This window comes from Phyllopteryx taeniolatus, chromosome 2, assembly GCF_024500385.1.
Source record: "Phyllopteryx taeniolatus isolate TA_2022b chromosome 2, UOR_Ptae_1.2, whole genome shotgun sequence".
NCBI classification, from domain to species: Eukaryota; Metazoa; Chordata; class Actinopteri; order Syngnathiformes; family Syngnathidae; genus Phyllopteryx; species Phyllopteryx taeniolatus.
Window position 1 is genome coordinate 20,591,205 of NC_084503.1, and position 14,845 is coordinate 20,606,049.

Sequence of the window (14,845 nt, forward strand, 5' to 3'; positions counted from 1 at the left end):
GCTTCGTGAGGAGAACAAGCAACGTCATCGAATACTGGACGCTGTTATCAAGAGGCCTCAAGTTGACTCAGACGGAGCAGGTGTGTTCACTTCTGACTCTCACTTGTTTATTAACTACTTTTTTTTTTTTTTTAAACGATAGTCCTGTGTTTGTCATTAATGGAATCCTGACCATGCTCATCTGTAAGGACTTTAAAGGGCTTTGGAGCCGGAGGTTCGAGTGGGCAACTAGCAGAGGTTGGAGAGATGCTCGTCTGCTTGCTGGTTATTGTCGAGGTGTCCTCGAGCAAGGCACCTCCCCGACCCCCAGTTTAAGCGGTGCACGCATCTTTAACTGAAACTCTCCTTGCATGCCTCTACATGAGTTTGATCTGGTTTTCCATGTGGCGTGCACAATAAAGCAGTGTGTAAGTTGAATTTCACTTGAGGGATTTGAATGAGCATAACACATTTCATAAGAACAGTGTAGTTGAACATCCGGGAACTATATATTACCGCAAATCTCACTGTACGGATATTGGTTTAAGAATACATTTAATTTACGATACTCATTATGTTGCCTCAAGGGGAAATTCCACCCACAGGCTGCTGGATATTTTTGTCACACACGACCCAGGGAACAAGATCACACACATGCTGACATGCAGGGAGAGATGTCAGAGTGAGTGAAGTGTTGAATTTTATTTAGTAATGTAATCATCAGAAGATGATAAAGAAATGTGGTCAGTGGCCATATAGCAAACAGTACGGACGAGTCAGTATGGTCGCTAACGTTAGCAATATAGCTAACGGTATTGAATTGTTGATAAACTGTGGTTGTGCACTTCTAACATTTTACTAGCATAATGTTACAACATCACTTCTTCCTAGTACAGCATTGACAACATATACGATAGATACTTACACTTCCTTAAGGTGATCTAAAATTTCATCTTGCATTCTTAACCTTGCCTCTGCTGCTCAGTGTGACGCGGGAGGGGGAAAAAAACATCACATCTGGGGGCATTAGCTGTCACTCAAACCGAATTAGCCAATGAGGATGGATTTCTCATAAAGCCCACCCACCCGAGAGGTTTGTGCCAAAAGTCACACACACAAACACGGAAGCGTACGCGAAAAAAAAGGGAGACGTAAGCGAAAAAAAAAAAACGCAAAAGTCGTCATCGCGAACATCAACAACAAAAAAGCACGTTTGCGATTTAAAACGTTTTGTGTGAATCTTTTTGTCACAAATCTGATTCCATGCAGGTGAATCCGTTTGAAGACTTGAAGTTTTCTCGAGGCTTCATATGCAAACCCTGCTGGCCAAAACCTTGATTGTCATTTGAACTCTGTGTTAGGGCTTTTTGCAGTCTTGTAACAGTGGCCGCATGGGAATTGGGAATAATCACTGAAATTGAAATACCATAATTAGAGTTTGCGGGGTTCATTCATGTAATCTTCATATGAAAAATTTGCAGTGAATGTGAACGAAATAAAGAAATATGTGCCTATAAGCACAAGAATGCACATTTACTCCTTCCATTCTATTTCCAGCCTGCTCACACTCAGGACTATTTCCGCCTTCCTACCTCTTATTTCCTGTATGCTGTTTTCTACTTTGCGCCTCATCTTTACATTTAATCTTTAAGTTCCAGTCCCTTCAAATTCAAGTTTAATGTCTTTTTTGTTGTTTTTTTTGTCCGATTTGCTGTCTTTGCTATGTACGTGAGAAGTGAGGAGAGAAAATGTTGGGTGAAATCGGACAATTGCCATTCGATTTTGACATTCCACTGTGACATCAATTAAAGATAACGAGTGTCATAAATTACTCGTCTCCCTGTCTGACTAATTACAATCACAACACGTCCATTTTATGCTTCAAGTGGAATTAAAGATGTTGGAAGGTGAATTCAGAGATTTGTTTCCATATACATTAGACATGTTTGAAAATAATTGCTGAAAACGTGCAAACACTGAGAATTGTGTAGTACTGAATTGTGGAGATGTAGCGTTATACAGTTTTCACCATTTCCATCTTTTGGGTTTTCCAGATTTTCTGGGCGTGGCTAATACGGCGTCCAGTGACGTCCATGGGTGTCCGGCATTAGTTATCCTTTCTCCACTGTAGCCTATAAATTGAGCTGGCCAGTGACGTAGTCGGGTTACCAGCATAAGGCCCCCGTACCCATCCATCTACAGTGTATTTTCCGTACTGCTTCTCCTCACTAGATAGCCGGAGCCTATCCCAGCTATCTTTGGGCAAGAGGAAGGGTCCGCCCGAAGTCCGCTGAGATAGGCGCCAGTACACCCGCGACCCGCGAGAAACAGCTCTGATGCGGCTAGACTGTGGAAAATCAGGGACAAATTGGCAAGGGAGCCAGTAAAATAAATATTTCTGTGTCAGAGTACTTGCTTGCTATAGAGTAGTTATTAAATGTGCCAAGAAAGCTTTACTTCAAGTGCACAGCAACAACAACGTAATGAAGACCGGAAAATTAAAAAAAAAAGTTCAGTCATTCAAGTGATCGTATGGAGGAACACCACCACCAATTGGCAAAATGATTGTACTACAACAGTAATATTCATTTTTGTACATCCAGCTATGTATTTTGTAGTTACGTTTAAAAATATGACATGCATGCAATATGTTTTTAAAGGATATTTATGAAGAATATATGTTCATTATTGGTCTTACCGCACCACTGCTCTAATCATTAGGAGGAGCCAGAGGGGCCGCCTCAATTTTCACACAACCCAGAGGTATTTCTGTAGTAGCAGGGGGTTTGCTCGGAGAATACAGTGGGTCAATTACAATTATACACAAACAACCATAAAGAACACATTTCTTATGTGCTTAAATTGCTGGCCTTTAACCTCTACACATTCCTGTTGTACAGAAATCATTTGTAGAGCCACAGAGGACAAACATTAACATTATCCTGACTTTGATTTTTGAATAATAATTTCATGGGCTGTAACAAGGTCGAGTATCTGAGATGTTCTTGCAAATAAGAGATGAAGACGTTTCTGAGAAGTGTGGCGTGTTGTGTATACAAACAAACATGCTTGGGCACATGTAGGACCTGGTGTAAAGATGTCTTTTTATTAGACGAGCTGTTTTTGTTCATTTTCTAGGTTAGACTGTGATTTACAGCGAATAAATTTTTAAAAATTGTTCTCGAACATTCAGGATTTTGTTGAACAAAACAACCACGAAGTCAATGCTATTTCATTAAAAAAAAAAAAAAAACATACATACAAAACATACAAAGTTACTCAGAATAGTGTACCAAATTATTATGTAAGAATTGCCTACCAATGTAGTTGTTTGCAGGTATATTGGCATTTACTCTATACACCTTTCATTTCAAGATGCGCTGCAGGTTATCAATACGGTTGAGGTCAGGGGATAATGTTGGCCACACTGAATTTTTCTGTGTTCGACATGATTATGCATGAGCTGTTTTTGTTCATTTTCTGAGATAGTCAACCGTGCGTTCTGTAGCTTTTTTTTTACCTGCTCCTCTTCTCACCAGCACACTTATGTCTCTTAACCTGATACTGATGACAGAATCTTACATCACACACACTGCAACTGAACGGTTTCTCACCAGTGTGTGTTCTCATGTGTTGAATCAATTTTGAACGTTCACTGAAGTGTAAGGTGCAGATTGAGCAGGCAAAGGGTTTTTCTCCAGTGTGTGTTCTTGTGTGTAAGTTTAAATGTGCTTGACGAGCAAATCTTTTACTGCAAACTGAGCAGGCAAAAGGTTTTTCTCCGGTGTGCGTTCTCATGTGATTTGTTAAAATAAACTTTTGTGTTACTTTAAGACCACACACTAAGCAGGAAAAAGGTTTCTCCCCAGTGTGTGTTCTTGTGTGTCTTCTTAAATATCCCTTTACAGAAAATGTTTTACCGCACACTAAGCAGGCAAAAGGTTTTTCTCCAGTGTGTGTTCTTGTGTGTATTTGTAAATGGCCCTTTATAGAAAATCTGCTACCACAAACTGAGCAGACAAAAGGCTTCTCTCCTGTGTGCGTTCTCATGTGATTTGTTAAACTAAACTTTTGAGTTACTCGAAGCCCACAAACTGAGCAGCAAAAAGGTTTCTCTCCAGTGTGTGATCTTGTGTGTATGTTCAAATGTCCCTTTCGGGTAAATCTTTTCCCACAGTCTGAACAGCTGAAAGGTTTTTCTTCTTCATGACTTCTTATGTGAACTTTGAAATCCCACTTTGAACTAAATGTGTTCCCACACTGCGAGCATTTCCAGTGTGTGTCGTCAGTGTGACATATCATATCACCTTCAGAATGTTGATCACCAGTGTCATCAGAGTGTGATGTTAAGTCGTCACTGTCTGATAGTGGAGCTATGAGGCAGTCTGCTTGTGACCCTCCGCAGTGTTCTCCATCACCTTCATCATCATCTTCACTCTTCACAACAATCAAGGGAAACTTAATTATATCAACCTCCTCTTCTTTAACAAAGGGGACCCCTGGCTTGTCCTCTTCTGCTTTTACGTGGGTTTTTTTTGGCTCTTCTTCTTCTTTAATGTGAGAGTGCTCTAGCTCCCGCTGTTCAGCACTGGAGTTCCACTCATGCTGCTCAGCATGAAGATCTTCACTGACATCTGCAGGACACAAAGAAGGAAAAAAAAAACTTCAGTCAAGCTTGGCTTAGTCAAGTCTCATGTTGTGACTTTTATGTTGTGTTATTGATCGTGTTTATTAAGAACGTATAATTATGGGGTTCAAGAATCATATTTATGTTCCAAAAAAATTTAATTTGTGACTTGAAGAAGAGCTTTTTCCCCCGCGTTTTTATGTTCTAAATCGAGATTGAAATTTCTCATACATATCATTAAGTGAGGTAGGGTATGAGCTGGGTGGTACTACTATGTTTGATAGAAAGAGGAGGCTATAGATGGCACGGAAACTGTTAATGATGTTGAGGTTGAGTTCAGTTTTGTTTGTTTTTAATTTTAGAATTGGCGTGACTGCAGCTAGTTTGAGGGGGTTTGGGACTGAGCCAGATTTGGCAAAGAAGTGCATGGAGCGCAGACAGTAGCTTGCCTTATCTGTGTGCATCGTCCACCAAAATATTGTGTAGAAATACATTGCCTGCTGCGGGTGTTCTCTGCGTGTCATTTATATTTAATATAGCATTATTAACACCACAGAATTCGGACTCTGTGGATCTGATGGTGTGTCCCCTCATGACTATGTGGACTCCTGGGAATCCAGGTTTACTGTATAGCTCTGGGTTTTAACTTTTTTTTTGCATTACAATGAAAAACAGCAATTGTTTTTAATGCTGATTTTGTATTTCTAATTATTGAACTGCCCAAACGCACATTCAGTTCTAGGCTCTGTGCTTTCCTCTTCTCTTTCTGCCGAAGAACCCGCTTTCCACCTCTTCTTCTTCGACTTCGACCCACAGTATCTGTATTTCCAACGGCGCCCTGCAGGTTGACGGCGCCGGTGGCGGACGTTGTTAACCCGGGTCACGACCGATCCGGTATGGAATTCTTAGGATGAACGCTCATATTTGTTTGGCAAAGTTTTAAGCCGGATGCCCTTCCTGACGCAACCCTCTGCATTTATCAGGGCTTGGGACCGGCCTACAGTTTGCACTGGCATGTGCGCCCCATAGGGCTGCATTCCCCTCATACCTGACTAACCTCCTCAATCCCCATTCCCCCACTCGCCACCTCCGCTCTGCTGATGCTAACCTTGTCACCATTGCCGCTGGAACTCCCTTCCCCTTGACATCCAAGCGCTTTTGGAAAAAAAAAAAAAACGCAGCTTCAAAAAATAAACAACGACATCGACTAATATATTGGTGACGATTTTGATCACCGACGTAATCGTGACTAGTCGAATAATCTTGGCAGCCCTCGGTGAAAAGCATAAAATGCCAGACTTCTCACTAACAGACAAACAGCTACGGATGTTCTCAGTGGCAACATGGACGTGCCATGGAACAGTTGAATTCAAATATTGAAAAATTGTGACAATTGTATTGTCATACATAATTTTGTTTTAAAATGTTGCATATCTGGCCATAAGTGTAAATTGTGACCTAGTTGTATTTAAACATCTGAAAGTTAATTTTTTAATGTTATATCAACGATAATTTCAACGTCGGCCATGATATGTAAAACAAACAAACAAAATGGCGAGTGAAAATGTCATGGTGTAACAATGTGCCCGGGTGATGGGAGGGGATTCCATTATTAAATAATGAGGATTAAGGATGGATGATAATTCCGTTATTAAATAAAAACAGGAATATATATTTTTTATAAAATTAGAAAGTAGTAACTAAACAAGTGAGCGTTAGAAGGGAACAAACCTGCATTGTGTAACAAAAGTGGAGGCTTCATGAAAAGAGCGTCGAGTAGTTGACTTTCGTTCTCGTCTTTGATTTGAGAAAGTTCCACCTCGTACTCTTCTTTCACACTTTTTGCACACATTTTCCCAAAAAAAATTATCACAACACTTGAGAGTTGCTAATAAATGCGTCGCTTTCTATTCAGCTAAGCTAAGCTAACTGGAGAAGCTTTCATTAATGATGTTTTACTCCAGGAAAGTAGTGATGGAGACGGTCTGTGTCGAGGCTTGACTGCATTCAGTACAAATTCAAGAAGAATTTGGAAGGAGGCTCAAGTGGTTACCACAAAACGCAACGTGCTGTGGAAGACTGGGGGTAAAACTTTATTCAGCTAACACAATAACAGTACGGCAAAGGCGAAAGGACGAAATTCGTCGCGGCGATGTCGGAGAAAAAGTGCATACCCAAAGTTTTCGAAAACGCAGTAGCTGTACAAACTGGACAACATTCAAACGATATTGCGGTTATCTGCAACACCACATTTTTACCACTGCAATAAACCTTTTTACGAAAACGTTATAAAACAATGTCTCCTTTTCACTTAGACCACAATAATAAATGTAAAGAGTGATACCATTCATGATTTGGGGCGTGCCTCTAACTTAAAAACAAAGTACACAGTAATACCCCTCATTCACCCAGTCACTATAAATGGACTTCAAAAACAACAACGTATTTGTGGTGGTGGTTTGACATAACTCCCCCCGCGGAACTTAGGGTCGATTAATGTGTTCAACACGTTATGTTTGGTGTGCCGGACTTCCGGGTTCTTCCTAAACTCCCATTCTCTCTCTCGCGCGCGTTCGCTCTCTCTCTTTCTCTCTCTCTCACTATTTCTCTCTCTCTCTCTCTTCTCTTTCTCTCTCTCTCTCTCTCTCTCTCTCTCTCTCTCTCTCTCTCTCTCTATATATATATGGCGGCACGGTGGACGACTGGTTAGGACGTCTGCCTCAGTTCTCAGGACTCTTTTGGCCAACTTCATTTTGTCAAACAGGTCCTTTATAAGTGATTTTTTTTTTGGTTGAACAGGTCTGGAGGTAATCGGGCTTGGTTGCGGTCAGTGAAAAAGAAACAAAAAACGTGATTAGCCACAGTTAATTCATGATTTAACAAGGGAAACCATTACTTTTTCACATTCCAGCGCCTCCCCCCTTTTGGCTGACTTCATTTTGTCAAACATGTTCTATTTAAGTAATTTCTTGATTGAACAGGTCTGGAGGTAATCCGACTTGAGTGTGGTCAGTGAAAATCAACTCATGTTTCCCAAAAATATAATTAGCCACAGTTCATTCATGATTTAACAAGGAGGTGGGGGCATTACTTTTTCACACATTTTTATTAAAAAAATTGAAATCTATTAATGTCGATTCGCATGTTCGCGACCGTAGCACGTATTGTAGTTTGTCCAAGTGGTGTTTCCGTTCCACTTCCGCATTCGACATCCGTTTACGTTTTGCTTCACCACACGCACTTCCCTAAGTATTTGTTTCCTGAATTAGTACTGGACGTACGAAAGCTTCAACATAGTTTGTCCCAATACTATTTGACTTGTGCAATAGAGCTTTAATTACATATTCGTTTCTAGATAAACTCGTGTCGGTGCACGAGAATCTTCTCTTAGCTTAGCTTGCTAGCTGCCAACAAGGTTTGAGGAAAGCTGTCAACACATCGGAGATCAAGAGTGAGTGCAAAGTGTTGTGACCATTGTGTGAAAATGTGTGCGAAAAGGGTGAAAGACATTTACAAGGAGCCTTCGCGAACTAAAGAGGAGAACGAGCGACAACGTCAACCTTTCAAGAAGCCTCAAGCCGTGTTGCACAATGCAGGTTTGTTCACGTCTTACCCTCTATTGTTTGGTGATTAAAATTGATTTAGTAACTACAATTATTCACCACATCCCTGTGTTTATTTCTTAATTCTCATGTGTGAAGTCGAACAACCGGGCACTATAAGGCGTCACCAATCCCAACTTACAAACCGTGTGCTGTACGTGACGTGTTTTTAACATACTCGGCCAATAAAGATGATCCTGCAGTCGGATCTCCAACTCGGCAAGGCAGACGAATCTTACAAGCCCGACATAGAATTCAATTCTGCTTCTCATATAACACACCACACAGCGTCTCACTCCCGACACTGTAAAACGTCTTTGCTCAACATAAAACAAATTAATAATTTACATTGATTCATGTAACGTTATCTCTACTTAGCTCTATTAGTCTTGTTGCATGTACTCAACACTAGCTGAATTGAAATACTTTCAAAATATCTGTGGATATTTCATCTTTTTTAAAACTTGAAGCCAACACCTATTTTGGACAGCGTGCGGCCAGCAATAAAAAACAAAGCATTTTTGAAAAAATAAAAACGTTTTTATGCTGTATGCACCATAGGACAATCCTAATGATACGACTGTAACGGCTAAGTCCAACTTGAAGCCACTGAGGGTTTTAGTAGACAGGCAATGTTTGACGCGCTTGCTCGATTTCGTGAAACAAGTCCCTGATCGTCCTTACTTTTATGTCTTTATTTCTCACCCTCAGTGCTCTTCCAAGTGCCGCATGGCATTCAAAACTGTGTCCAAATAGTGGATGAAAAACTGTATGCGCTCCCTCAGTCTACACAACCTCTAAAGAGCACTTCCTACTGAAATAGGCATGTGAAAAGATAAAATGGGGACACCTAGTGGTCAACTTGGTGACAAACATGAAAGTACACGAAATGGCACTTACGACTACTTCTGTTATTTAAAATGTGAATTTCATGTACAGTTTACGTAATTAGTTGTATTTATGTAAATGAGTTCATACACAAATTTTAAGACACATTTGCAATTGCATAAAGTTTTGGCGGTTGATTGGCATTCGAGACAAATCAGTTTCATCATGTATAGTGGGGCAAAAAAGTATTTGGTCAGCCACCAATTGTGCAAGTTCTCCCACTTAAAAAGATGAGAGAGACCTGTAATTTTCACCAAAGTTATACCTCACAGAGAGAAAAAAAATTAGGAAAAGAAATCCAGAAAATCAGATTGTCTGATTTTTAAAGAATTTATTAGCAAATTATGGTGGAAAATAAGTATTTGGTCACCTACAAACAAGATTTCTGGCTTTCACAGACCTGTAACTTCTTTAAGAGGTTCCTCTGTCCTCCACTCCATTATGAGGGTCATCAACTTTATTCCTCTATAGTTCCCTCAGTTCTGCACATCACCCTTGTTCTTAAAAATTGGCACCAGCACACTTTTCCTCCATTCCTCAGGCATCTTCTCCCCCGCTAGCATTCTGTTGAACAAATTGGTCAAAAACTCTAAGGCCACCTCTCCTAGATGCTTCCATACCTCCACAGGCATGTCATCAGGACCTACGAGCTTTCCATTTTTCATCCTCTTTAGTGACTTTCTATCATCCCCCTTAATAATCACTGCTTTCTTTCTGGTCGACCACACTTGCCTCTTCTACTCTTCCTTCCATCTCATTTTCCTCATTCATCAACTCCTCAAAGTAATCTTTCCATCTGTCCAGCACACTACTGGCACCAGTCAACACATTTCCATCTCTATCCTTAATCACCCTAACCTGCTGCACATCTTTCCAATTTCTTTCCCTCTCTCTGGCCAACCTGTACAGACCTGTACTTTTTCCTCCTTCTTTAGTGTCCAACCTGACATAAATGTCATCATATGCCTCATTTGGCCTTTGCCACCTCTACCTTTGCCCTACGTCACATCTCCATGTATTCCTTTCTCCTCTTCTCAATCCTTTCAGTGTCCCACTTCTTATTAGCTATTCTTATTATTAGCCTCTTTTCTTGTATGATTTCCTGTACTTTGAGGTTCCACCACCAAGTCGCCTTCTCCCCTTTCCTGCCAGAAGATAGACCAACTAATCTCCTGTCTGTCTCTCTGATCATCTTGGCTGTAGTGGTCCAGTCTCCTGGAAGTTCCTCCTGTCTACCGAAAGCCTGTCTCACCTCTTCTCGAAAAGCCGCACAACACTCTTCCATTCTCAGCTTCCACCACATGGTTCTCTGCTCAGCCTTTGTCTTCTTAATATTCATCCCCACCACCAGAGTCATCTTACATACCACCATCCTATGCTGTCTATCCACACTCTCCCCTCCTTCAGATTACATCGTCCGCACAAAATGTAATGCGTGCTTCTACCTCCGGTCTTGTAGGTCACCCTATGGTCCTGCCTCTTCTGGAAGAAAGTGTTCACTCCAGTCATTTCCATCGTTTTTGCAAAGTCTACCACCATCTGTCCCTCGAGGTTCCTTTCCTGGATGCCAAACCTACCCATCACTTCTTCATCACCCCTGGTTCCTTCACCAACATGTCCATTGCAATCTGCATGAATCACGACTCTCTCTGTCTGGGATGTTCAGAACTACTTTGTCTAGCTCCTTCCAGAATTTCTCTTTCACCTCTCGGTCACATCCTACCTGTGGGGCATAGCGACTAATTACATTTTACAAATTATTTTTTTTCACCCTCAATTTAAAGTTTCAGCCTCATCACTCGATTTGACACTATTTTTAAGACGGATGACCTTCCTGACACAACCCTCTGCATTTATCCAAATCTTTTTGAGCCTATATTCAGTGGAATACATTACAAAGACAAAATATTTAATGTTCAAACTGATAAACCTTTTTTAAAATCTTCTTATATCTTTATCGTCATCTGAGTGAACACTCCATGAAGTATCGAATGACATAAATATCGATTTCATAAACAGTATAGTGACACAGTTTTGTTTATGAAATCATGAGCCTCTTCACAAGTGAGAATCTTCAAGGGTTTTTGATATATGACGGCTACCGTTGTTGCAAGAGTCATTCCAACAGTGTCCCTTTAAGCCGTAGGTGTCAAACACAAGGCCCGGGGGCCTTGTCCGGCCCACCAGATCATTTTATGTGGCCTGCGAAAGCGAATCATCTTTCCCAACTTCCGTAATTTTTTTTAATCTGTACCAAAATTTCAAATTGTCATAGTTAATAAATACTTACGTTGAGATATTTTTTTCCAAAACCCTTTTGACAGTAACTTCCGCAATTTATTTTGTTATCAATAAGATAAGCAATGAGCAATTATTTTAATAGATACATAAATAAAAAGCAAATCAAATGAATAAATGCATGCAAAATAGTTTATTGTACTCATAAAATAATTAATTCTCATCTTTCATTTTCATTATTTATAAATAAATTACAGGTAATGCACCAATTATTTAAATTAAATAAAACATTGTTAACTCTATATGTATTTTATTGTATTAATATTCAACCAAGCAGCCATTTTTTAAATGAGAGCAATGAATACAAAATAAACCAAAACAACAAAAAATACATTTAATTACTCCATTTTAGGAAGAATAGCTAAATTAATGCAACAAATATCACAGGACTCTTTACAATGTAAATGCCCAAATTAAAGAACAGAGCGAGTGGCGTTTGGCCTCGCCCACCTATGAATTAGCCTGATCCCAGTATGAGCAGCAGTGTCTATCATAATTAAATAAAATGTAGAATATGATTTCAGATGAATGAACATGCTCAGTCATTTGCAATCCTGTGGAATTCATCTTTGTCTTTTCTTACTGGGGCGTGCCCATGAGGGATGGCCACTATTAAATCAAAAGCCGTTAAAGTGCGATTGTGACTTTTCTGACCGGTCGACAATCATTGCATTTTTTTTGTAATATGCTCTGCATCAACATACAAAACCTTCATTAGCAAAAAAAAAATTGCGATGTTCAAAATTAGCACGGATGTTAGCGCAAGTCCGTGGTGTGTGAAATGGACGGATACTATACAGTATGGCCATAGAATGTGAGTAGGATACATGATTGGTTTGATAACTGTTCAATCTGACATTCATCTGTGAATGCCAGTATATTATTTTAGATTTGTTTTGCGCCTCAACATGGATAGGGACGAGTGAGTTTGATGTGGATGACCTTGACTGGCGTGCACAGAGTCCTGACGCCACCCTGATAGAACACTTTTTGGGATGAATTAGAGTACACACTGAGAGCCAGGCCTTCTCATTCAAACATCACTGCATCACCTCACAAATGCGCTTCAGGAAGAATGGTCAAAAATTCCTTAAACACACTCCTGAACCTTGTGGAAAGCCTTTTCAGAAGAGTTAAAGCTGTTATACAGTCCCCTCCAAATGTATTGGAACGGCAAGGTCAATTCCTTTGTTTTTGTTGTATACTGAAGACATTTGTGTTTCAGATCAAAAGATGAATATGAGACAACATTTCAGAATTCCAGCTTTCATTTCATGGTATTTACATCGAGATGTGTTAAACAACTCAGGACAGAGCACCTTTTGTTTGAAGCCACCCACTTTTCAAGTGAGCAGAGGTATTTGAACAGTCATTATTAAATTAACTAAAAGTGAATAACATTTAATATTTGGTGGCATAACCCTTACTTGCAATAACTGCATCAAGCCTGCGACCCATTGACTTCACCTGACATTTGCACCTATTCATGTCTACGAATTCAACATTTTCACCGGTGAAAGTGTGACAACTCGCAGCACAGATGTACTCTTTTGACAATGAAATGGATAGTGCTCTGCAACCTACTCAGTAAGGCATTCACTCAAACCAAACTCACGGTAATGATGAGGGTTGGAGGCAGGAGTACCCGGAGAAAACCCACAAAACCAAGTAGGGGGATTTTAGAAAAGGAACTTTGACAGAAACCTAAATATGATTGTCAAACTAATAATTGTACATGTTGCTGATAAACATTGCCAAAAACGATATAAACGATAATACACAACATCAAAGTCACAACATACGACTTGACTGAGCAAAGCTTGACTTTACCAAACTATGTGTGTTTGTCTTCTTATGTCCTGCAGATGTCAATGGAGAAGATCTTCGTCCTGAGCAGCAGGAGTGGAACTCCAGGGTGGAGCGGGAGGAGCCAGAGCCCTATCACATGAGAAATGAAGATGAATTAGAGCTACCCTTAATTAAAGTGGAGGTGAAGGAGACAGAGCTGCCCCACATTAAAGAGGAAGAGGAGCCAGTGCCCCTCCACATTAAAGAAGAGGAGGAGGAGGAAGATATCGACAACTTTCCATTGACAATTATTGTGAAGGGTGAAGATGATAAAGAAGAAGGTGATGGAGACCCCTGTGGACGATCACAAGCAGACAGCCTCTTAGCTCCACGAGCCGACAGTGCCGACATCACGTCAAACTTTCCCGACACTGATGATGAACACCCTGAAGGTGATGACATGCAATGGAAGTGCTCGCAGTGTGGGAAAACATATGGTTCAAAGTGGGGTTTAAAAGTGCACATGAGAATACACACGGGAGAGAAACCTTTTTCCTGCTCACTTTGTGGTAAAATATTCACTCAGAAGGCACATTTAATAGCACACACAAGAACACACACTGGGGAGAAAGCTTTTGTCTGTTCAATCTGCAGCTTAAGTTTCAGTGAACGTTCAAATTTAGGTAAACACATGAGAACACACACTGGGGAGAAACCTTATGCCTGTTTATTTTGTGGTAAAAGATTCTCTATAAAGGGACATTTAAGAACACACACCAGTACACATACTGGAGAGAAACCTTTTGACTGTTCAGAGTGTGGCAAACAATTCGCCCGTAAGGCACATTTAAACATACACACAAGAAAACACACCGGAGAGAAACCTTTTTCATGTTCAGTTTGCAATAAAAGATTTGCTCGTAAGGCCCATTTAAACATACACACAAGAACACACACTGGAGAGAAACCTTTTGCCTGCTCAGTGTGCACCTTAAGTTTCAGTGAACGTTCAAATTTGGTTAAACACATGAGAACGCACACTGGTGAGAAACCATTCAGTTGCAGTGTGTGTGATAAAAGCTTCTCTCAAAAGTATCTGGTTACGAAACACAAGTGTCCTGGTGAGAAGAGCAGCAGTAAATGAAGCTCCAGGACTTAAAATATACTGGAAACTTGGGACTTTGAGTTTCTAGGTTGTAAAAGTGCATTTGTGACCCTGAATAAATTTTTGTTTTTTAAATCGTCGTACAGTGATAACTCTAACCCATTCTTGGGTCCCTTAAAAGGCACTATATAAGTGTGAACTTTTAAATGAACTTCATGTAATGAAATAAAAACTCAAACTCTTTTCATAGTTCTTTGTTTTTGAACTTCTGTGCCCAATAATTTGGAACACTGTAAAAATGCTGTTGTTATTGTGATGACTTTGTTTCACAAAGTTTAAATTTTTATAGAAGCTAACAGTCAGTTATCAATATTATACATTATAAATCACATTGACTACTTAGGAAAATGAAAAAACACAGTTGGTGCCTATTCATTTGTAACCCAGTGTAAAAGGAGAAAGATTCATGGTGTGGCCTCCATCATCCTGTGACCTCAACCCTATTGAGAGATCTATGAGGGTGGACTGCAGTACACAGTGGGTATGGAAAGTATTCAG

General features: G+C 40.1%; 2 protein-coding genes across 3 annotated transcripts; one reads left to right on the forward strand and one right to left on the reverse strand.

The window, feature by feature from the left end:
• Positions 1–3,064: 3,064 nt before the first annotated feature.
• Positions 3,065–6,707, reverse strand: LOC133473234 (oocyte zinc finger protein XlCOF6.1-like). Its single transcript, XM_061764812.1, has 2 exons — positions 6,338–6,707; positions 3,065–4,613 (listed from the first exon to the last, which is right to left on the reverse strand). Exons 1-2 carry the CDS (start codon positions 6,456–6,458, stop codon positions 3,496–3,498), a joined length of 1,239 nt encoding a protein of 412 aa, XP_061620796.1. The 5' UTR covers positions 6,459–6,707; the 3' UTR covers positions 3,065–3,495.
• A 607-nt stretch (positions 6,708–7,314) lies between these two features.
• LOC133473254 (gastrula zinc finger protein XlCGF7.1-like) lies at positions 7,315–14,536 on the forward strand. Of its 2 annotated transcripts, XM_061764852.1 has the most exons (3): positions 7,315–7,432; positions 8,105–8,202; positions 13,260–14,536. In XM_061764852.1, exon 3 carries the CDS (start codon positions 13,340–13,342, stop codon positions 14,324–14,326), a length of 987 nt encoding a protein of 328 aa, XP_061620836.1. In that variant the 5' UTR covers positions 7,315–7,432; positions 8,105–8,202; positions 13,260–13,339; the 3' UTR covers positions 14,327–14,536. The 2 variants fall into 2 exon arrangements, with proteins under 2 accessions (XP_061620836.1, XP_061620828.1); XM_061764844.1 differs by lacking the exon at positions 7,315–7,432 and having other exon boundaries at positions 7,511–8,202.
• The last annotated feature ends 309 nt before the right edge of the window (positions 14,537–14,845 follow it).

What these genes read in the sequence shown, in the direction of transcription:
- LOC133473234 (XM_061764812.1), bottom strand. Translation starts at nt 6,458, where the DNA reads ATGTGTGCAAAAAGTGTGAAAGAAGAGTACGAGGTGGAACTTTCTCAA. An exon ending in ACTTTTGTTACACAATGCAG is followed by an intron (nt 4,614 to 6,337) that starts GTTTGTTCCCTT and finishes TGTGTCCTGCAG; the next exon opens with ATGTCAGTGAAGATCTTCAT.
- LOC133473254 (XM_061764844.1), top strand. Translation starts at nt 8,091, where the DNA reads ATGTGTGCGAAAAGGGTGAAAGACATTTACAAGGAGCCTTCGCGAACT. An exon ending in AGCCGTGTTGCACAATGCAG is followed by an intron (nt 8,203 to 13,259) that starts GTTTGTTCACGT and finishes TATGTCCTGCAG; the next exon opens with ATGTCAATGGAGAAGATCTT.